Source organism: Haliaeetus albicilla, chromosome 6 (assembly GCF_947461875.1).
Source record: "Haliaeetus albicilla chromosome 6, bHalAlb1.1, whole genome shotgun sequence".
NCBI lineage: Eukaryota > Metazoa > Chordata > Aves > Accipitriformes > Accipitridae > Haliaeetus > Haliaeetus albicilla.
Genome location: NC_091488.1, coordinates 45,779,240 through 45,803,148, shown reverse-complemented (window position 1 = coordinate 45,803,148; position 23,909 = coordinate 45,779,240). Strand labels below are relative to the sequence as shown.

Here is a 23,909-nt window from a genome sequence, read left to right as displayed (position 1 = left end):
TCTTATTCTCATACTGTTTCACTGTTGTTGCCTGCTGCAGAAATGACGGAGTTGACTCTTTTTAAAACTAGTTTCCCTTTTAAATCTTTTACTTCCATCAGCTCACAACCTTCCTGTATGTTTCCTTACGAGTGTGCTCTGCCTTCATTAGCACAAGAGACTGCTAAAATCCTGCTGCCCTGGGGACACCCCATCACGATGTAACTGCCTGTATCCATCTGGGAGAGTGATCTTTTCACACACCCCTTCTTGGATCTCCTTCAGTTGCTTGCACGGTTGTCTCCCTTCACAGCTGACCACCTCAGTCCTTGCGCTGGGAGAAGGAGCAGTGAGATATTTCAGAGGGAAGGATGCAAACTGCTCGACAGCTGGACGTTGTTTTGCAGTCTCGGAGCACTCAAACCATGTTAACAAATGGTGTTCAGAAATCTAGCTGTCAGCCTTGATGAGTTAGGGAGTTAGCCTGTGTTAGAAGGCTGAGTCTTAGTTCCCTCTTATTAGAGATTACCTCTACATGACTTTTGGTCCCTCTTTGCTTTATCTGCAAAAGCACGTGAAGCATCTGTAAAAGCGAAACAAGAGAACCGGTCCTGGTGGTGAAAGGATACCTATGTAATGTATGTACGAGGCAGGTTTTACTGCGGTGCTTTCCTGAACTTCAAGAGATTGAGAACCAGAGTTTTTGACATATGGAGCTCAGCTAGCCAAATGTTTGGGTAGCGAGGGTGCAGGTTTAATGCCACAGAGCCTATTTTTGGAGACTGAGTAAAGTTCATTTGACAGTGGGATGCTTGGGGGAGCTCCTTATCCAGGAGGAAGCCAGAAGGGACAACAGTCAGGAAACCCAGCAGGGTGAAGGAAGAAAAAAAACCCTAAGCTGAAGGCAAGCAACAGCACTTTCTTTTCAGATGTGGGCAGCTGAGGTGGATAAAAGTTGTTTGTGTTGGAAATGCTCTTTGAGCTTTTGTCTAGGGTAAGAGAGCCAGGAGGGTGCTTGGAGCCAATAGTTTGGCTTCCCCAGTGAACAATGAAACGATGACCTGAATCCTGCGTGCAGCGGGAATGGCAAGGTCAGCCATATGGGATGGATTATGGAGGTGCACAGATAGCTCGTACATCTTTTTTCATTTTTCAGACAATGGAACTGTTTCATTTATTGCCTATTATTAAAACTTTATAGCACTAAAAATAAAAGAATGAATGAAAAAGAGAGAGCAAATTTTGGATACCTTTTAAAGGACTGACCTTATTAAAATAAAGCTGGCAGTGAGTCCTCTTCTGATACTTTTTTTACTTCCTTCATAAAGATGGTGTGAGAGGGGAGGGTTTATGGCCTGATAGACAGTTTGAAGTCAATTTTTCAGTGCAGTTCTTTGGAAGAGAAAGTGCATGCCACATGGATAACGTTCAGCACACTTGGTACCAGCAGCCCTCACCAAAGCCCAGAAGAAGTTGCTGAGATTTCAGAAATACTGAAAACAATTCTTTTTTTTGTCAGCATTTATTGCTGTCCCAAAATTTCTCTTCATGGGCTAAGTGGAGTTTGTTTTCCCTGTTAGGGGCTGGAACACACACAAAATAGCATAGCACTCCAGTGTTTCTGCTGCCTAAGAGAGCATTACCTTTGTGCCCTGTGGTGGAGGTCTGTGATGTGGCTCTGGATACCTTGGTACCACACCAATGTCACAAACTGCTATGGGAGGGAGGGGTGTTAGAGTTGACAACGATGGAGTTTCTTGATTCCCACCTCTTCAGCTCACCTTTCACAAACAGGAATACATCACAGAGAGGATTAAAAAAAATACATTGAAAGGCTGGGGATAGAGTTATAAAATCAATCACTCAAAGCTGGTGTGCCTTCTCACTAAAGCTGGTTTTTGCATGGCTGCACGTTCTTTTTTTGCAAGACTCTGTACATGGGGTGGTAGGTGCCTAGCAGGTTAGCACATGAGGCTGTTATCTCGTAGATCTTGTCTGATGCATGGAATGATGTGAAAGTTCAGTAAGGATGTGTTCTGCTTAGATACTCTTTCAAAAACACCCACAACATTCGGTCTGCACAAAGAAAAAAAAACCCAACAAACCAAAAAATGGGAAAAAAAGGAGGATCTAGTATATAGGGACCTAAATTTGTGCGTAGGAGAACTGGACATACCTTTGAGCTCTGTCACCTGCATACTTAGAGAGGGTGTTTTATAATGCATGTCCAACATGTGCACACCTCTGGGGAAGTAAAGGACTCTCATTTGGGGCAGGAAGAGGAAAGAGGTGGCTTTAAGCCAGCTGTGGAGTTTGGCATCCATTTTTCAGGTACCTGTAGCTGCAGTGCTGCCCTCAGCATTACAGGGGCAATCTGTGAATCCGGTGAAGCCACAGTGTTGCTGCTGGCAGTTGCAGTGTGGAAAGGGGAAGGTGACAGGATCTGTGTCCACAGCAAAGGGACTGTTCTAGATCTGCTCCCCTGGAGTGGGAGGAGGTGGGTCCCTGCTGGCATCTCTCCTTTCCCTGGTATACAGGACAGGAATAGAGCAGCTTTGCAAGCTGCTTTGGTACACTCGGTGCTGCCATTTATCCTCTATCAGCTCACAGGTGCAGTGGGATCCAACCCTTAAAAGCAGCGTTTTATTCCTGATTTACTCTTTTATTTCTTCTTTTTATTATCTCCTGACTATTCTCTTTTTTCCTTTTCTTTTAGAAGTACAAATTATACGGTACTTGCGAGAACTGTATTGATACAGGGGAAAGTAGTAGATGGAGAGCTAGAAACTTTGAACTGTGAGTCAAGCTGAGCTGAGAACGATGCAGGCTCCAGGCAGAGGCAGGGATAATAGCTTTAACCTGCCTTTACTGTTTTCCTGAGCCACCTCCTGTTAGGGGTTGGGTTTTACTGGAAGGGAGTCACGAGAGTAGAGCTAGAAGTCAGATGCTGATGCAGGGTGGGGGAATCTGACTGAGCCAGACTGTGTGAATACCGGTTTCAGTGTGCTGGCCTCCCTAATTCCCCGCACGATCCTTGTGGTAGACGCAGAGCAGCTGGATTGGCACAGCTGGAACTTTCAGTCTGCATTTCTGGATGTATTACTTGGTTTTAATTGTCAAGGCAGGTCCTTTCAACAGCAGGTCAAAATTGCTCAGGGCATTTTATGCCCCCTGGATATATGGTACCAGAAAGTCCTCCCTTGGTGTTTGGGCTGGGGATCGTTTCACGAGGCTGCAAAAAGGTACCATTCTCTTCCTGGCTGCATGTGTCAAGACGCAGATGGAGTCTGAACATGTGTGGCTTTCTCACCCTGGGAGCGAAGGAAATCCCTGGGGGTGGGACCGGTAGTCGAAGAGCTGCTTTTGCACACAGAGCCCGGCTTAGCAGATGGGTTCACATTCTGCACTGCCTTGTTGTCTCCCAGTTCCATGAGCTGGCAGAGGCTGCTGTATTAACCAAATAGTTTTGTTGTAATGTGCTCAGCGCTAGTGTGAGACTGCTATGCAGAGATGTCTTCTGTTTCTACTTCTAACAGCTTAGCAGCTAATAAACACCATGCAACAACCTCTCTTCTAAACCTCCTCTTAAAATACAGAGTTTGGTTTGCCAACTCCAATGTATTTAAAGCATCCAAGCTTCCGGGGACACTTTGGAAAGTTAACTGAGTGGAGGCACGTGCAGAAAGACATTTTCAGAAGCAAAAGGCAGCTCCAGTATCAGCTCAGCATCTGATGAGAGGCTCTGGAGATGTTAGAGCCTTTTGCATTGAAAGGGGATATGTTCTCACATTTGACGAAGCATCTCTAAGTCATGTTCAGTCAGTGCGAGGGCTACAATCTACCGCTGAAAAAGATGGAACGGTGAGGAATGGGGAGCAGAGCAATGTGCAGCTTCTAGAGAAGAGAACCTTTCCTGGGAAGAAATTCCAGGGGGTTGTCTCATGAAGAACATGGGGGTCTTTCCCTGATAATGCACCTATGTCCTCACTGAGCCTGTGGAGTTAGAGACTTTCAGCAGAGCTAGCATTCTGTGGTGAAAATAAGAACATATCTGAGACCCTAGCCCTTCAAGAGGAAAAGTTCTCACTTGATTTTTGGCTTTTTTTCTCTTTGGTACTCTCTTTGCCATGAGTTAGGGACCCAAAGCAGAGATGCCACTGATCTCTTAGAAATGCATAAGAGGTTTTTTTATAATTGAAGTCCAAAACCAAGGAGACTCCCTTTTGGACAGCTTCCCATAGCACTTCAAAGCAGTGTCCACAACTAGGAGGTGTCAGGGAAAGGCAATTCACAAAATCTCTCGGATTCTGAAGGCTGAATTCCAGACATCCCTCGTTTGCATCACAGCTTGCATCCACAAAGTGTGGAAGCCCGCTCTACTATAAAGCATGCTTTGAGGAGCTGATGGTCCTGTGTCACTTGCAAAGGAGACAGAAAGTTTGGGATCCTTGTTAAAAAAAGAAAAAGGAGCTGGAAGACTGTTAGGAGCTTTTGAAATCCTGGGCTGGGGAAATTTTTCGTTTTGCTTTAGTGGCTAGCACCTGTGCGGGAAGGCTCACTTGAGGAATTCACAGATGCCAAGGTGACCTTTCGGTGGCCACTGGCAGTCTGTCAAGTGAGGTTGGAGCTCTTTTTCCCTGGTACCGATACCCTTGCCAGCTAACTGACATTCTTCTTCTCTCCTTGACTTATTTTCATTGCACAGGACGGGGCTGGAGGCCATTATGGAGACCTACGCCTTCTGGAGGCCCCCCGTGCGCACTCTCACCTTTGAAGACTTCACTACAATGCAAAAGCAGCAAGGTGAGTGTACAAAGGGCATGCAAAGAGCTGTGGAAAGAGCAGGAGAAGAGGGTGGAATAGCAACAACGTGCTCTGCCGTGCATCTGGTGGGGTCGCGTATCTTGTTGAGCTCTTGACTGCTGTGAAAGGACACAGCAGAGAGGGTGGATGGAAATGGTGGACAGGCCGGGCCTTACAAGGTGCAATGGAGCCGCTTCATCTCCCTGGTATTCCCAGTGCACCTAAGAGCTAGAAGAATGAGCAGGAGGGAGCACAGGGTTGGGAGAACCAGCCCAAGTACACAGTATGAGTTGAGTTAAGTGCAAAGAGAGCACAGAGTGACCGACAAAACGTTCCAGCATGTCAGACACGTTGTTCTCCATTTACAGTTAGGGTTTGCTATTTGTGTGGAAACACAAGGGGAAGGGGTGTATGTCCTCTGGAAGCTTTAGGAGACCAGAAATGTGCCTCCCCCAGGATCACGCTGCCTCACTTTCAAAACCCGATGGCCTTGCTGGAGAGACTTTCTGTTAGTAGAAGGCTGGGAAGAATTATTGGGTAGGCCAAGTGTTTTCCGCTTGTTCATGCTGTGTCTTTTCATAGCTTCTGCCCTTTACATCTCTCGTTTGTTAAGTAGGGCTTTCATCTCTAGTTTCAGGCTGTGTTACTATTTTTTTTTTCCCCTGCACGGATGGGACTTCCCCATTCACTTCATTGCAGCTATTTCTGGTTAAAAACAAAGTGTTCACTGGGAACAGATGTATCAGGGCAACCTCGTAGTTTTTTTATTCAAATATAAATGCAAGAAAAAAAAAAACAATCCAAAACTGTGCTCAAATGTGACACCTGTGATGTTAAACAATCAAAAACAAATGCATGCCCTGTGTAGCATATTCTCCAGCCTCTCACACTTGAGCTTGACATCATCCCAAAACTTCCCACCAGACCTCGAATCCATCTTGGAATGGCATGGTCTCCTCCAGAGGGAGGGTAGCAGCAGTGGCTGCTGGGGCTGCCCATCACCAGGGCAGGATCAGAAGGGGATCTCTTCTGGCCATCCATTCCCCACTCCAGTTCCCCATGCAACATCCCGGAGCCCAGCTCACCCACTAAATCATTTTTCTGATGGCACAGCACTAGGAGGAGGACAGACCATGCTCCCACTGGCTGTGTCAGACTCTCCACGCATGGTCTTTACACAACCACCCAACCCTTCTTAAACAGCGCAGCATGGGGCAGGAGAGGTTTCGCACAAGCTCAGGGGCTTGTGTCGAGGAGCGCTTGTGGTGGGGTGTGTGGTCAGAGACAGGTTAAAATAGGGATTCAGAAACGTTTTCATCACCCACCTAAATAGAAACATAACAGCCTCTCCTTCTGGTCACGGTTGCTGAAGCAGCCTCCCTCCTCTGTCTCTCCCCCTATTCGGGCTTGCACGCCTCCCCTCCCCTCCCATTGGTTATCAGATAACGTCCTAGTGGCAAGTCCAGCTATTGCTTACGTGGTAAGGTAATATTAGGAAAGGAAACTATTTAATGTATTTTTAGCTTGTTTTAATATAGTTTGGCAGCTGAAAAATCAGGAAGCAAGCCAGTACCCTGTGAGCAGCCGGCTCTGTGCAGACCACCACCACCGCACCACAGACCACTAGGTCTAGGGAAGCCCTTAACTAAAGTTGTGTCCCCAGGTCAGTCTCAAAACTTAACTCACTACAAAACTGTGCTTTTAAGTGCTGCATTTTAGCCATGTGAAATGACCTCAAGATAATGAATCAGAAGTATTCCCTCCATCATAGTGCTCACCTCTCCAGTGGTGGTTGTAGCAAGCTGACCCCTGGTCTCAGCAATAGGTGCAAAGCCAAGGTACAAACACACTCTGTTTTAATTTCTGGCTGCCAGGACAGCCCCCAAGGGCCAGCACAAATATGTTGGTCTGGAGGTCTTGCAATTGCTGGCAGAAAGAGCAAGAAATGGTGAGGTGGCTTTAAGCCATATGGGATTCTTCCCTCCAAATCTAAGACCAGCAGGATGTACAGTGTCCATACCAATTCATCCCCTTGCTTTCAAGCACGTGAAGTGTGTGACAGGTGAGTAAATCACTGGTGTTTAACAGCTGACTTTAGCATCAGCTATTGCACATCAGATCCTCTGAGCCTTTGCCAGTCTTTTCCTGTAAGGGACTTGCCTGGGACTCTGCTCCTCTCTCCCACCTGAAGCTTTAGTGCTCTGAGCTGCATGCTGTTATCTCATACCCTTGCATGTTTATGAATTAGAAGTTTTCAGGGTATTATTTTAATAAACGGACACTTTAATTCTAGGTCATGCTGTTGTCTCCAAAGCTGGGCAAATATGTGGCATTTCTGAATAAATTTGAGGAGTTGCAAGCCTCCATTTTATCCCTTGAATTGTTAGTTGGGAAACTGCACTGGGGCTACAGGAGACTTTTGGGACTAGATGTGTCCGCTGCAGCTTAAAGGAGTGCATGCTTACTGCAGAGAGACAAGATGAAAGCAGCAAAAGTGGCCACATGCCTAGGAAGAAACAACACCAATGAGGAGTGAGTTATGGTTGTTCAGCCTGGTGAGGAGGGACAGAGTACATAATAGTACTGAAATAAGATGCTGTCTGTGATGGATAGGAAAAAAGTGATAGGCTCCCATTATACAAAGTCTAGTGAAGTGCTGGAACAGATCCCCTGTAGGAACTGTGGAATTTAGCCTTGATTTTTTAGAGACGAGTCCCCCTTACTGTTGTAGGAAAATTGATGCTTTCTGGGGCAGAAGCTTGGGACTTCAGCAGCATAAATATGGTCCCTTTGCTGCTTTCCAGCTAGATTTTTTCTGTGCTATGGATTGCTATGGATTCTTAGCTTTTCTTTTGCCACTTGGTAATTTTTTCATGAAATAAAAGTGTTATCTGCCTTTTCTAAAACAGTTTTGCCAAACAAATCCACCTGAATTATTTGGTTAGGTTAGAGTTTTGACTGACAGAAATAACTGTATAGGTGTGATGGATTTTTGGAGAGCATTTAACTTATTGTCACATGTGCCAGCTTGGAAAAGCTAGCATTAGTGTATATTAGGAAATGAGTAGCTGACTGATCTCAAAGCTGACGTGATAACCATGAATACACCATCCAGGGAGGATAGTGCCAGTGTTGCTCTGCAGAGACTGGTTCCAGTACTAACTTGACCAGAACTAAATGAAACAGTGCAGTTGCTAAAAGGTACAAATCTCATAAAGACTGCAAAGTGGTCAGTAATAATGGGGACAAAGGTATGAAGGGCAATAGAGATTGCTTGGTAACCTGCATGCGCTCAAACAAAGTGTGGCTGTTAGCTCGGCTAGCTACAATATCATGTGTCGAGAAACAAAACGTAGGACATACATACATACCCACCGAGTGTGCTGGAAAGCGTTGGCTCTGATAAGAATTTGGAGGTCTCAGTGGATAAGCCACTGCACAGGCAAGGGATAGTGTATGTAATACTGTGATAAAGATTGGTGTAGAAAAAAAAGCGGTAAGCAGTGGGGAGACAATTTCCTAGCTGCAAACTGCCATTACAGTATGATCTTCTACTGTATGTATTTTTAATGGGTGGAAAGAGATTGAAGAAGGTTCAGGAAAAAAAAAGTAGAATGAGTTGTTGGATGGAGAAGATGCCTGAGAATGGAAACTCAGTTTGTACACTGTCCTGGTTTCAGCTGGGGTAGAGTTAATTGTCTTCCTAGTAGATACTGTAGTGCTATGTTTTTGAGTTAGGTATGAGAAGATCAAAAGATCAAGTACCAAATCTTTATGGCTTAAACTATCTTGCAGAGAGAAGAATATGTGGTAGCTTTGTGTCACCCATCCTTGGTAGACTCTTGTGACTGCAATTTCCATGTTTTTATGACACAACTGTGTGGAACAACATGCTTCATTCAAGTGGCTCTGATTTTTCTGCTCTAACTGATTGTTCATCCCTTTTTATGGGATGTTAAGAGATAAGGAGAACAGAAGTTCCCCCTCATCCACCTTCTTCATACATTTAATTGTTTCACAGGTTTTTTTGTCCCTCTTCTGTGCTTCTCACAATGAATAGCACCAATCATTTCATTTCTCTTCAAGTGGGAAGTTTTCCAGGTCCTTAATTGTTTCTTTAAAAACAAGTCTGCACGGAGTATTCCAGATGCATCCACATGATACAATTATTGCAAGGTATTATAATGTTTTCCACATTATCCTTTCTGCCATTCAACATACATCCTAGTGCTTTGCTCATTTGTTTGGCCCAAGCTGTATGTTGAGCAAGGGCCACAGTGACACACCAAATTGATACTCGGCGCTCTGGATGCAGCTGTTTCATACAGGGATTAAATAACTTTCTAATCTACACAATGATAGGTTTCAGCTGCCACACAAACTGGAGAGCCTGATAACACAACCAGTCACACAGATGCTTGGTGTGGCTGACTCTAGCGGTCCACGAGCTTTATTTGCATGAGTTGCCATTGAAGTAAAGTGCATCAGTTAGTCTCTGCAGGTCTGTGACCTGAGTGGTCACCGTATTCTCCTACCAAGGAGAAGAACATGCCATTTCTGTCAGTGAAACCCTCTGGCCTGAGAACAAAACCTCTCTTTTTGGAGCACTCAATCCGAAAGTCATCACAGCTTTACAAGGGCAAGCACCATGTTTGACACAATCACAGCAGATCTGCAGCCAGTTTGGAAAAAAAAAGTCCGCCCTGAACAAAACCTTTGCAAGAAATGCTCTGAAAATGGCAGTCCAGGAGAGGCTGACCTTCTGGAGAATGATGTCACCCACTCTGCAGTGTACTTATTACTAGGGAAAAAGGGGGCTTGGGATTATTGAATGCACATGGCAATGAGATGTGGGGAAAGCCAAGAATCTATTAAAGTCTTTAATTGGAGTATATTTTCAAAATTTAGATTGAACCTCATCCAGATTCTCATTATTAAAAATATGTGGCTCAGTTTCTTGATTTTAACAGGGAACATAAAAAAAAAAAAGGAGAGAGGGGGGAAAAGAAAATAAGAGTTCCAGTAACTCTGGATTGTGTCACTTTCCAAGAGTAAAAAGAGCCATTGCTGGCTCCTATGTGATATAGACTTTCCCACAGGATATTGTGATGAGCAGATCACTATCAGTGACTGTAAGTTTTGCCAGGACATAGAGACTAGAAAGGCACTGTGACGATACTAGAATAGTGTTCAGTATCTGATCCTTCCTACAAAAGCTGATGATTTATGCAAGAAGTAAAATCGAAGGTACCCTGGTGGCTGGTAAAAAGAATTGTCTCCTAAGCAGAATTTCAGGACCAGTATGAGAGTCGCACAATGTGGTATATCAGCAGGTTTGCAGCACATAAAATTTTACTTCACCATTAATTTACTGTTTTGATACATCCATACAAAATCCACAAGAATCAAGCATCTTAACTTTGGCTGGTGAGCTCTCAAGGCAGCTTTCCTTTCAAATGGGGTTTCTTTGCTTGAATAAGTGCCTTTGCTGAGGATTCCGCTAGTTGCTTTCAGTAGATTCAACCCATTTTCCATTAACTTGAGCATCTGCGTTGATCTTGGAATGGAGGCTTGAGGTAGAGCGTCCACCTGTTAGAGTCTGCAAAATTGTCATTAATGGTTGTTGAGATTAGCATCAAGAGCTTGAAATTTGCTTAAAAGGCTACTGGAGGCAAACAGGGGTGTGCTCCTTGCCAGTAAGAGAGCTGTTGCTCTCTGGTAGCAGCAGGCATGCTCTAAAGCAGCATGCGTGTACAAACTGGTGACCGAGTACAGTTCCTACTGTCTTCCTCTGAGGGGGAACGTGGTAAGTCTGCAGTCTTGTGTTGACAAGGATATGCACAAAAGGCTCCCTCTCCTCTGTGGGGAAGAGGTTCAATCTTCTCATATACTGCTCGAAAGGAACAATGTTTTCTTGTAGTAGCGATGAGTCCAGACAGACCCTAAGGCTGCGTGATATATCAGCAGATGGGAGGCAGATACCCTAAGCTGAAGTGTTGCTGCTTTTCCAGCTTTCCTGTCTGTAAACATTACCCTTTTCGGGCAGGCATCACCTCTGTCTTGCCAAAGTTTGTCTGTACTGCTTGTTACTCATTTCTTCTTTGCTATAATACTCTTCTCTGTGTTAGGGGTGGTGCTCAGAGACCTGCCCTGATTTCACTCATCTGAAAACAACATCATGAATGCACAAATGTGTATTGGTGTCAAGCAGAGGGAAGACTGAGCCCTCCAGAACTTCATCTGAAGGCATTACAGGCGCCTAGAGGCAGAAAGAAGCGAATAACTGTTAAGATCCTTTTGGCTTTATCCGAGATCCCAGATCCCCAAAATAGCGTCTGCCGAAGACTGGAGCTGCTAATGTCAAAGGAGGCTGAACAACCTACAAATACATCTGCTTGGCCACTTGCCTCCCGACGGCAGCCATCGGTTCTCTCAGCAATGCCACCAGGATAATCTGGATGCTGCTTCCCTTTCAAAATCAATTGTGAACGGTCTAGGCTATTGGCAGAGGTCAGATATCTGGGTTTGGTCTCAATTATCTTCTTGATTCTTTTGACCTTGATGAGGAGATTGGAAACAGAGCAGTTGTTGCCAGAGTTATTGGGATCAAGCGCTGGTTTCTGCTGCATACTTCAAATGGCTTGTAGATTGCCTCATTTAAACGAAGCAACAGGGAACAAACTGTTCCAGCTTCTTCTCGGTTGAGCTGCAGATAGTTTTTCTTTAGGGAAGGGGCATTTCTGGTGCTTCAAGTTCTCATCTTTCACAGTGAAAAGTTAAAATACCCTCCCAGATGTGACATGAAGGGCTGAGAGTCAAAGTCTCTGCCGCTCCCTGATGACCCGAAAGGCGCCCGAAGCACTCTGTTACTCCAGGGAGGCGTTTACCCCAAAGTCTAATTACTGAAGCCTAAATCTCTATTATCTCATGGGTGGTGATCAGATTTCACATGAGTAACTGGAGGGGGACAATGATACTTTGAAGATTTGCACAATTTCCTCAGAGCGGCACATTATTTTGTTATGAGTAGAAAGTGGCATGTGCTTTGAGCTTGCCACAATACTACATTTTTCCTCAGTTCAGAAATTTTGAACCACAGTGCCTCTGGGGTTTTATAGTTGTTTATCATATTTTTTTATCATTTAATGTGCTGGAACTTCCAGGGCCTGTGTTGGCCCAAAGCAGACTCCATCAAGATTGGCAGGAGAGGTTTGCAATTCAGTTTACTTCTGTCACCACCAAAGAAATGGCCACAATTTCAGTTAATCTCAGCTGCAAAGTTGCAGCAGCTTCTGTTGTGACGTTCTGAAGGATTTGTGCCACAGGGAGTCCTTTTCTGCATCCTGTGTTCATTCAGTGTCATCTCCTGGGGTAGCTTTTGTTACATGACCCCCTTTTCAATGTCTGCGCCCAACTGATGGTTGTAAATGTGATGAGCAATTTTCTCCACTAAAGCGGGGTGCTCCTCATCCTCCAAGCCGGCGCTGATTTGATCTGTCTATACTTGAAGAAGGGAAACAGGAGACATTTCTGTAGGAGCTGACATACAGCTCACGAAAGTGTTGTGTACGCTGCGTTACAACTGTCTGCACACAAGACAGAAAGTCACGTCCAACAGGCCTTCTCCTGAGACAATATGGAGCTGGCCCAAGAATACCGTGTGTTTGTATGAGGAGCAGACACCCTTGTATTAAAGACAGTCTGGGGGGACTGGGAAGGGGATGTTGTCTCTCACTTTTGGGAAAGCTCTCTTGGCACTCTGGATATAGATGGGAATGGAAATCAGACATTCTGAATTGTACTTTTGTCCACATTAGAAAAAAGGGTTGTTTTTTACCATTAGATTTTGAAAATATTTTATCTTGGAGGATGGCTAAGGCAAGTTTTATCTCTAACTTTCTGACTGCTCAGTTTGTGTTGCAGAAATCTGTAAGAGCTAAAGGGAAGTAAAGTGTTATTCTGAGTTGTTCTAGATTTACCCTTAATTCCAGTGATTCTTGTAATTTGAGGCAAACTTATAAAAAAGGTCCTTCTCTATAATTTACCAACCTTAAATAAAATTTCCTTTCAGTCCTCACTTTTGTGCCATACAGTACATACTTTCCTCCTTAAATCTACTGCTGTAACCATCTCTTTTGAGCTCTGTGAGCTGTATCTCAAAGAACTACAAAGCACTCTTTATGTTTCCTCCACCAACCCAGCAACTTGGCATGCGGTAGATTTCGGGTCTCATTTGGGCCTTTTAAAGATTTTACCAGCGGAGTCGTAATTTGATAATTGGCCAAGGAGTCTAGAGAGAGAACAGGCAGCTACATTCCGTGAAGACAAAAATGGAGTTTTCATTCCTAGAAATGGGGAAAGAATGAAGAGAGAGTCCAGCATGTCACCAACCAGGTGGCCCTGCTCTTGCTTGGTGAGAGGATGAGGAAGAGGCATCAAAGCTGTTTAGTTTTCCAGGGTGGTGAAGAGGGAACTCAGAGGGGTAGGGACGGTGCAGGAAAGATGCGATGAAGAATCTTTCAGTCCTGAAGGTTTTGGGCTTGAGTTTTGGAAAGCTAGTAACAGTAACAGACACCTTGGGCTGTCAGTTATACTTGCAAGGCAAATGTTGTCATGAATATGTGAGAGCAGGAGTGACACCGGATTTTTCTGGCATTTAGATGCCTGGAGATGCAAGCAAGCGTCAAGCAGGACCGAGGCATGTGCTGCTCAAAGCAGAAATGAATCTGGGTTTGTGCTAGGCCTGGCCCTTAAAGGACGTGAGATAAGATGATTACAGTGGCACCCTCTGGCCTCATAATCTATCAGTCAGATCACCTGGCAATCTGCACAAACCCTCCCTCATTACTGTCTCAGATTTCCATCTTTGGGCAAGTACTTAATTTTTGTTCTGAGACCAAGTGCAATAACTTGGAAGACAGGGAGTAAGTTTCGTAAGCCATACTTAGGGTGCGTGGATGTATGAGTGCACAGAACGGGAATGGGATTTTACTTTTTTGTTCAAATTTGTTTTCCTGCATGCATGCCATCACATTTATTTACTGTTGTGTCCAGGGGTAGAACATTGCAAAAAAACTGGGAAGAGCTGGTCTCTCCCATGCTTTAGAAAGTCCCTTTACATACGTGTACATGTCCGTAGAGTCTTCACAAAAATCAGACCTTTCAGGAGTGACTTAGAGTATGTCTGCATCGACAGGCTCCTCTGTCTGCGCTCCATGCTGGCCAGACACATGCCAGCTCCCGGCCAGCTCCATTTGGAAAGCTGGAGAGCTGCATTAGCATGGCTCTGTGCCCAAGTGCATATAAACTGCCTCTCAGGAGGGCTTATTCGCTCAAGTTAAGTGCCAGGAGGAGAGCCGTGAGCCAGACAAATGACTAGTGGCCACAGCCCCTCTTTCCCCACCCTCGGGTGCTCGGACACATGCCTATCGCATGGTGGAAATGCCAATATGTTGGGCATGTGTCAGAAGAGGGGCTGTGGCTCCTCCAGGAGACCGATCAGCGAGGCCGTGCACCTATCACTCCCAAGCATCTGGCCTTTGGGCTCGGTCCTGCTCACACCTGAAGGTGGGAGGAGATGGCTGGGCTGAGGCTGTGGGCCAGACGCTGTCCCGTTGGGTTGAGTACGGCCTCCGGGCCGTAGGCTGGCTATGCTGGACCTGCAGCTCATATCTGTGGCCATAATAAGCTAAACTAGCTTGTAGGTGGAAGTGGGCTGAGCTGTTTAAGAAGCGTTTGCACTCAAAGAATAATAACTTTGTGCTGACTGACACATCAAAATGTAAAATCTTAAGACAAATCACCTTGCGGTTCGCATCCTTGTTAGAAAGTCAAGGCATAAGCTCTGAGGACCCTCAGCCACATCTGCTCTTAAGGAGACAGTGAATGCCAGGTTATTGCTGTCTGAGCCCAAACATGCTAAGAGCTGCAGCCTGCTGATGTGGTCAGATAATGGCAGTGATCAAGTTGCCCAAACTAGTCTAAAGCTCTTGCCTGTCTGATGAGACTCTGCTGTTGCACAGGGCATGGCACTCATGTTCAGATATCTTGCGCCGACTGCAGCTTCAGCTTGCGCTTGCTCTCCTCCTCTGCACTAAGCAAGGACTTCGAGGACTGAGAAGTTTGTACAGAGGCACTGCAGGTGATGGTAGCAACCAATGCCTGGAAACATTAGCAATGAAAATACGCTGGAGTGGAGTCCAAACTGTGATTTATGTGCACCTTTCAGATAAAGGAGGTTGGGATAAGTTGTGGGTCAACAGGCTAGTGTGGTGTCATTCGTAAGAGAGATCCCAGAAAATTTTCCATGCACAATTGCTTCAGACTCCCTTGGCACTGATGCTCTCCCCGCTATCTTCCTGTTGCCAGAAAGCTGCCTTGGCTAATGCTGGCTGCTGGCAGATGTGTTTTCCATCTACACTGCAGTGTTAGAAGTCCTCTACGTGACCTGCCCTGGGTGGAACTGGTCCCCATTGCCTTTCAGATGCCCTGGCATGCAAGAATACTTCAGCCCCTCATTTTAAGGCACATTATACCCGTGGACTGGGTATGTTTGGGCTTGCAGTTTATTCTGAAATTGTCCTTAACACTAACTCAGTCTAGGTAAAAGCAAAAGGAAGGGTTTATTGGGAACATATAGAGAGACAGCACGGTTACCAAGGCTTAGAAGGACACAGGTGGCAGGAAGGAAAGACTGGTCATAAGCTACTTGAAATGAAATTTTAATGGCAGTTCTTATTTGTACCCAGATGAGAAGCTGTAGTTTCTTCCCTAATCCTTGTGGGCAGGTATTTGACATTGGCGCACAGCCAGCATTTCTATATGGTGTCACAAGAGGATACACTGGCACGAGGAAGAAGATTTGCCTTTACATCCCACCCTCTCCACAGGGTTTCCATGTCTTCCGCCATGATTTCATTCTTCTTTTTCCCACCTCCCTCAGATACAAAGGAGAGGCCTTTGAAGTTATGAACCTTGTATTTTATACAAATGTGACTTGTAAACTGCACATATGTGGGACTGATGTATGCAGGGCCAGAAACAGTCTTCTGGAGACTGGACACAATAGTAACTAATCACTTGGGAATCACGATAAGTGTGGAGGTGAGACATACTGTGACATTACTGGTAAATGCTGTTGCTGTTGGCAGCTATTGCCAGGGGCAACAGTGGGTAGAGAAAAGGAACAGAGGAGAATTATTGAAGGATTCATTTTGTTCTTGCTTAAATGTGGTTTGAGTTGACTTAAACCAGACCTAAACATAGCCCTGTGTATCAGTTTAACTAGATTGGTTTGTATCCATGCCTTCCATTGAAACGACATACACATCTGCATATCTGAGACTGTAGTATGGTGTGGATATACTAGCTGGGCTTGCTGCCAACTCTAGGGGTATTTGGCTGACTTTGTAACAGCTACAGTCCAAGTTATAACTTCACAAAAGTCCAGGTTGCATTTGGCCCATACTTAGTGCTGCCAGCAAAGATGGCTAAGAAAAATCGTTCAGAGCAGAGTGGAGCTGTTTGCCTGAATGAGCCGAGATGAGCCTTGCTTTGTATTGTTTTCCATTCCACTTAGAGGTGTAAAGATTATTCTGCCAATGATCAGGAACTTCAGGCTTCTGCGTTATGCTCTATTGCAGCAGAAGCGTGGCGTGTCCTGTGCTTGTGGTTGGCATCGGCAGCAAAGCATTCTTGAAAGAGAGTCGTCAGGTTTGGCGTTTGCTCCTGTTGATAGATCTCTCACCTCGTCATCATTTTAAAGTTACGGAGAAAAAGAAGAAAATCTTTTTTATTTTGTTTCTTAATTGCTGTGTTGTCATTTCAGGGTTTTTCTGTTGGCCTGCAAATAGGGATAATTCAGAGCAGAATCACTTCAGTCACTCTTTGGGGGTAACCTGAAATGTGCAATTCTCAGCTTTGGAACCATTAAGCAACCCTCACAATTGCTAATCAGAGATCTCCACTTACTCTTACTCTGTGGCGCCAGAACCTCAGGTTATGGGTACGACTCAATCATAACTTCTTAGCAGACATTCAAAGCCTAATGCTCGAGGTAACTGGTGTGTGTGCTCTTGTCCTGCATAGTTTTTAAAGGTTAACTATGGGTAAAGAAAGACTGAAAAGAAGACATTGCAGTTAATCATTTATTCTACGTATTTTATTTCAAACAGATCATTAAATGCTCATACATCTATACATATGTATTTTTACTTACTCTCCAGACACTGTCAGCAAGTAAGTCACCGACTGAAGTTTGTTCATGAAATATGTGGTGTAAAGAATCAAGTGCGGGATTACTGTGGGTTAAATACATCTCACTTCATGCTGTATTTGTTTTGTGATTATGTGACCTCTGTATTTTGGGCTTTGATAGCTAAGTGATGATATATGAACTCAGCTGTCTGCCTGTCCTCTCTGTTGGAGGTTACCCTCTTTAGTGCAGGGCTAACAGGAAAATGTGTGTCTGTAGTTGTGTACCTGGGTTGAACCTCACCTGTATCGGCGACCTCAACTAAAATAGACTTTACAATGAAACTGGTTGTGTAGAGGCAGACGTTCCCTTCTGCTGACCCTGCTGCAGTATTGACAACCTGTAACAGAGACAGGGAGAAAGGCTGGAGGAGGTACCGTCTTAACTTACCACAACAAAATTAGCTGGAGACTGACTGTCAGAGACTTTAAATGAACCAGGGAAGTGTACCTTTTAAAACAAATGCTAAATTAGAAATTCACACAAAAAGTCTTTGAACTCTGGAGCTAAAACGCACTAGCAAGTTTGAGCATTTCAGTGTTGTCAAGAAGGGAATATAGAGAGTCCATGATGCCATTTGAAACTTCAAATGTTCTCGTTAATTTTAATGGAGATTTGACGCAATGCTTCTCTTTTATGCTTTTGAATGAATGACAAAAGGAGTCAGTGGCTTAACAATAAGCATTCTTCCCCATGGCTGGTAATGGGAATGACTGCTTTGACTTAGCAACACAGAAACCTGCATTTTCTTGATGCTGCCTGAGTCAGTGACAGCCACTCCAGGCTCTGCTTACCCAAGGCTGTTTTTATTCTTTTTTCTGCTCTTGTTTCAAAAAATTTTTAAATTTAAAAATCCCCAATACTATTAATGTCTCAAAGTTACATTTTGAGTCTAATGCCCCATTCTGTTTCATCTTAGATGTGTTAGAAAGAGTCAGATATAATCTCACTTACATTCTCACCATCATATACTGACACGGAATCTGTCTTTCTAATGCATCTCTTAACCATTAGCATCACCTATTCTCTTTTCATCAAGCAGCACTGCATTCAGTTCCTCCCCCATTTTGCAGCAGACCTATACTGGTCTCAAAATCCTGCTGTTTTTCTTCCACAAGGTGACACAAGAGAAAGCTGTTCCATACGTTTGATCCTCAACATGCAATCTCTGCCTTGGTTAAATTTCAGCTGCCCACTCCAATGCCCTCTTTTCCAGTCCCTTTGCCTCTCACCCATCATCTTCTAGCTTGTCCAAAATGCTGCCTCACCAGTTGTCTTCCTAGTTCCTCTGGTTCTACTTCTCCCCTGGTCAAATCTCTTCACCAGCACCTCTTTGCTCCTTTTAGAAGAGTCTTCAAGTGTTAGTTGCCCTAATGCAGAAAAGGAATCTCATAGAAAAAGAATCATTCAAACTAAAAAAAAAAAAAAGTTTCACACCAGAAAACTGCATTCCCTTGAGCACAGAACTGATTTCCCTGGTTGACCAAGGAAGCTGCCTCTAACTCAGAATCTTGCCTATAAATAATCTCTTCTCAAGCTCAAAATTGTGTCATCAGCTTCTTCATATCACTTACTTTCAGTTTGTTACTGTTCTTGGTAGTATTACACAGTATTGTTTTCCCAGGTCAGAACATGTGAGCATCCCTGCTGTGCAAAATAATAAATTCTATCATTCATAGCATAAATATTGTATAATACATTGATACTACCAACATGCATATATATCAATATTTTGTTAACACAAGTGATACAACATATGGAAACCCTTTTAAAGTTAAAGCACAGGATTGAAAATCCTGCGACATCCCCTTTCTCTGCTCCGTGGAACAGGCTATAGTTTGAAACTCTGTCCCTTCATTTTAGTGTTACTTCTGGCCTAAATCAGTACCGCTGGACCATGAGCCATCTGAAAAAAATGTTGAATGGTGCAGAAATCCAACATGGTTTCAGCTACTTCCCACCACAAGGCCCCTGAGCGGATGATAAAGCATGTTTGCAGTGGGGCCATACTGCTCACTGACTGGTGGTCTTCCTGCAGACCAAGAGAGAGGAGAAAAGACTTCCCCCCCTCCCCCCCCCCCCCCCCAAAAAAAAGGACTAGATAAATATGCCTGGAAATGACAGATCTCTTGACTGATGGAGTGGTGCTTCCTCGCAGCTTTTCCTGCTGCCTTGGATTGTTCTGTGGCAGGCTTGCTTCCCTCTCCTATTTTAAAAGGGAAGAAAACCTCTGTTGAAAAACAAACTCATAACAAAAAAGCAGCAGGAAAGACCAAGGGATGCTATTAATAAAGTGAGGGCCCTTGCCAAGAAAGGCTGAATTTTCCAGCGGCCATTTTACCACCCTTGTTTCTTTATTAAACTAAGCTGTTTTTTAATGAGACTGTCTCATTTTGCAGATGTGATCCCGGGCTCTGAACATCCTCCCATGTGTTTTGTTTTGCAGGAGGCAGCACAGGCACCTCCCCGACCACCTCCAGCACAGGGACCCCATCTCCCTCTGCTTCCTCTCACCTTCTCTCTCCATCCTGCTCCCCTCCAGCCTTTCATCTGGCCCCCAACACTTTCAACGTCGGCTGCCGGGAGAGTCAGCTTTGCAACCTCAACCTGTCTGATTACCCCCCGTGCGCCAGAAGCAACATGGCCGCCTTGCAGAGCTACCCGGGGCTGAGCGACGGCGGCTACAACCGGCTGCAGAGCAGCACCGCTTCTGCCTCGCAGCCCTCCGAAACCTTCATGCCTCAGAGGACTCCATCCTTGATCTCAGGAATGCCGACTCCTTCCTCCCTGCCCAGCAACAGCAAGATGGAGGCGTACAGCAGCCAGCTGGGATCCTTCCCCAGCTCCCAGTTTCAGTATGTCATGCAAGCAGGCAACCCTGCCTCCACCTCCTCCTCTTCACACATGTTCGGTGGTGGCCACATGCAGCAGAGCTCCTACAACGCCTTCTCCCTGCACAATCCCTACAACCTCTATGGATACAATTTCCCTGCTTCCCCCAGGCTGGCGGCAAGCCCGGAGAAACTCACCACCTCCCAAAGCACTTTACTCTGCTCTTCCCCGTCCAGCGGGGCCTTCGGAGAGAGGCAATACCTTTCCACAGGGATGGATCACGGGATGCACATGATCAGCCCTCCCTCCAGCAACCAGCAGACGGCCAACGCCTGTGACAACAGACAGTACGGTGCGGTTCAGGGCTCCTCCTCACAGATGTCTGTGCACATGGTCTAACAAGCCGGGCCTCTCCTTGGCATCGAAGGCAGCCGGACCTTCGTCGTTTCCAGGGGTAAACCCATCCCAGTACCTTTTTGCCTTCAAACTTATAGTGGAACTAGTATTGTAATGATAAATAAGAACACAAGCCATCTAGGTATGCGCCACAGAACCTTGTGGAAAGCCTCGACTGACAGCCATCACAGCTTGTTGTAGCCCAGGGCCTCCAGACCCGGTACGGAGTGTCTGCTCTTTCTGGACATTGCAGAGAGAAGGGCACGACTTTAACGGGAAGCTGGAGAGAAGCAGCCGAATATACCGTTTATGCATTAACTCTCAGCTAGTGTGAGCTCTCGGCGTGGAGGGAGCCATGCCCCCGTGCTGTCTCCTCCGGGTGTCGAAGAAAGGCAGTCTCCCAAGGCTTCGTCCTCGGAAGCTGTGCTGCCCGTAGCTTTAAAGACCTCTCCCTTCCCAGAGCGTTCCTCACTGCTGGAGTGGCTCGGCCCATTTCTGAAGCCAACAGTGGCCCGTGGGTCCTTCTCCCACTGTCGCACGGGAGTGGTGCTGCTGGGCTGGAACTTCTCCTCCCAAAAGAGGAGGAGATGGGATTCTCTGCCCGACCGGCGCTTTCTTTGCAAGGGTTGAGCTTACCAGCACCCAGCCTGCAGACGGAGACGGGGGAGAGAGAGAGAAGTTTTAACCCACAAGTGAGCCTCAGACATAAGCAGGGACTGATCTTTGGAAAGCTGCACGGGGGAGAGGGGGGCTCAGCTCCTGTGGACGTGACCCGAAGTGACGCGCCCAAACCGAACGGATGACAGCCTTGGTGGGGAATGTGTCCCATAGCACCCAACCCGATGGGAGGAAACTGTCCAGACTGAGCTCACGGGGAAGAGCAATGAGAAAAGAGAGCTCTGCTCTGCAGAAGTGCAGCCGGCCTCCCTCACCTTGCATGCAAGAGTTGCCCTAGAAAACCATTAGCATTTCAGTAACAGTGAGGTCGAGTATTCGCCAACCTCCCGCCTGCCACGTGATCTCTGTTTAATCAAATAGATCGTTGCCTTTTGACATCTTTCTGTTCTGTTTTTTTTCTTCTCTCTTTTTTTTTTCCTTCAAATCCTTTAAAAATAAGAAAACAATTGTAGCTTGGTGCAAGCTATGCATTTAAGTTGTGTGAAAATGCAAATACCAAGTAACAGAATACAGATATTATTGAGATTTGTTGTGAGGTGTTGTAGATAAATGTATTTATATGCCTAGTGGGGGATTCAATATTATGAATATAAAAGAGGGCAATAAAAATGGTATGTAAAATATGTATGAAGAAAAAGGTGTATAAAGATTTGCCCTATGCACGGAACCCTGTTTCTAAGTGCCAAGCACAGAATGCGCTAAATAAATCTTTGCAATTGTTCCCTCTGTGTTTTTCTCTGTCTATGAGGCTTCCTCAGTGGTCTTCCAGAGAAAGACATTTTCAAAATACTGTCGTGCATGTTTGCACAACAGGGGAAAGGAAGACACGGTGCTAAATTGTGAAGTCCAGGCAATATTACAATAAAAATAAAAATTCTGCCATCTCAAAAAATTTTAAAAATTGACTGCTTGGGATCTGTAAGGTGCTTGCCTTCACAGGAAGTGTGTCTTACAGACAGCTAGGGTTGCTATTTTGATTGTTGAAGGGTAATAAAAAGCTCCTCAGAATATTTTTTCACAGTCAGTATAGAAAATAATACTTATAAATAACAGTATGATTTGTTTCTTATTTTTAAATCTCATTTTGGGGTATGTGCCAATTTTTCATTTGTACTACATTTCTAAAAATGAGATTGAGACATTAACACTGAAAGCAGTGGGAAAACTGAAGACCCCCGCAAACCTGACTGTAAGTTATGGCTGCAGAGTTTACAGCTTTCCTTGTGTCAATAAACTTTTTTTTCTGAATTGAAAAAGCACCAGGAAGGTAGAAAGACCTTGAAAGATAAATTCTGCAAGCATTTGTTCATTTTTATTTTTACAGGGGAAGATAAATAGCCCAATACCATTCCCAGTTCTGTGCCTAGTCTGTTCGACTGTATTCTGCCTTTTACTGTGTCCAGCCGTGGATGCTGCTGAAAAGGGTTGGAGGGACTAGGGATGGGAGAGAATCTGTCCTTCCCCTTATTGTCTTCTGTTTACCCCTAATAATGAATTTGTGGTTTAATCTTGAAACAGGGAGTTTTATAGCCTTTCTAAAGTCCTTTCAGAATCTTTCAGAAATACTCTTCAGTCTGTGCTTTGAGGTTTGCCGTGCTTTTGGGTTTGACTCCGTCCTATGGCAGTGATTTCTACAGATTAATGGTATGTTGTGTGAACCACTTATTCCTTCTGCTGGCTATTTGCATTAGATTGCTCTTTCTTATTTATTCCATTTAATTCTTTGTAAGTGAGTCTGTATTTCCGCTAAGAGAATGTGATTCAACAAAACCAAAATCATTCTCAGTATCAAAATACACATTTCTAATCTTGAAAAAAGCAAAAGGCAGATGTAGGGCACAACCTTCAATATTAGTGTGAAGAAACGGAATCTCAGTTTCCATGCATTTTAGTAGGAATCCGTGGGGAAGAGCTTTGAAATTGTCACCCAGACTCTTCAGCAGCGTCATCCTTCAAGGCCTTGAGCACCCTGTCCCTGATCCAACCAAGCTCTTCAGCGTACTGAGATAACGTTACTCCATCCAATTGCCTTCAGTATGAAACTTATTGACCTTAGGGTGAGCATTTGTTGACCTTATTTATAGACCTATTTATTTAGCTCTTTTGTGGCACATATATAAAATGAGAGAGCTTAGTTAGCTAGATAGTTATTCCTTCATCTTAGCATATGTTTAAGTGTTTTGTTGGTTCAGGATCAGAATATTCAGCATCAAGACTGAAAAACAACAGGAAAAAACCTGCGAGAGGCTTCCCCGTCCCAAGATGTAAAGTTGTAAGTACACAAATATGACTTGGTGTGGAAGTCACACTGCCAGTCTATGAGGATTGAAACCAAACTAACAGTGAAATGGGAAAAAAATAGTAAACTTTTTCCTAGGCTGTCACTGTGCAAAGCAAAAGTAGAGCAGTGTTTGGAGGGCAGTATAAAAAATAACAGGCTAAAGCACATTAAAATGATTTACTTTAGTGTTCAGTTAGGTGCATGGGTGAAATCCTTCCAGGATAACACTCCCCTGAGCAGACAACCTGCTTAAGGCCTTGACACCCCCCCAGAAACACAAGGTGAGCCTTGAATTTGAAGTGGACCCAGGTACGACAGAGGTATCTTGCATACCGCAGTGGCTCTTTTCCCCCTGCCACTCCTGTAGGGACACAAGGCTCCGAGCCATTTGCCACTTTTTGCTGAGGCTTCCCAGAGAAGAGGTGATGGCAATGGGCAATGGGTGAGATGCACCTGGGCCAGTCTGGGAGATCCACCTGGGACCAGCTCGCCTGGTGGGTGGCCCAGGTTGCCAGTACACACAGTGGCCACCCTGGGAAGTCTCCCTTTCCTTGGTGACTGCCCTAACCTTGAGAGCCCTCCTGGCATGGTCACGCTCTCATCCAGGAGCCCTTTGATTGCTCATTTGCAAAGCATGTGTGCGTGGGGGGGGCAGAGGCGGCAGTTGTGCGGTTCCTCTCCCCTTCC

General features: G+C 45.0%; 1 protein-coding gene across 2 annotated transcripts in view; it reads left to right on the top strand.

The window, feature by feature from the left end:
- TBX15 (T-box transcription factor 15) overlaps positions 1–21,662 on the top strand; it is a 98,004-nt gene extending 76,342 nt beyond the window's left edge. For both annotated transcript variants that reach the window (XM_069785913.1, XM_069785914.1), the window contains exons 7-8: positions 4,685–4,782; positions 19,482–21,662. In XM_069785913.1, the coding sequence (XP_069642014.1) occupies positions 4,685–4,782; positions 19,482–20,266 (883 nt within the window). In that variant the 3' untranslated portion in view covers positions 20,267–21,662. The remainder of the gene's footprint in view (positions 1–4,684; positions 4,783–19,481) is intronic.
- Positions 21,663–23,909: the final 2,247 nt, after the last annotated feature.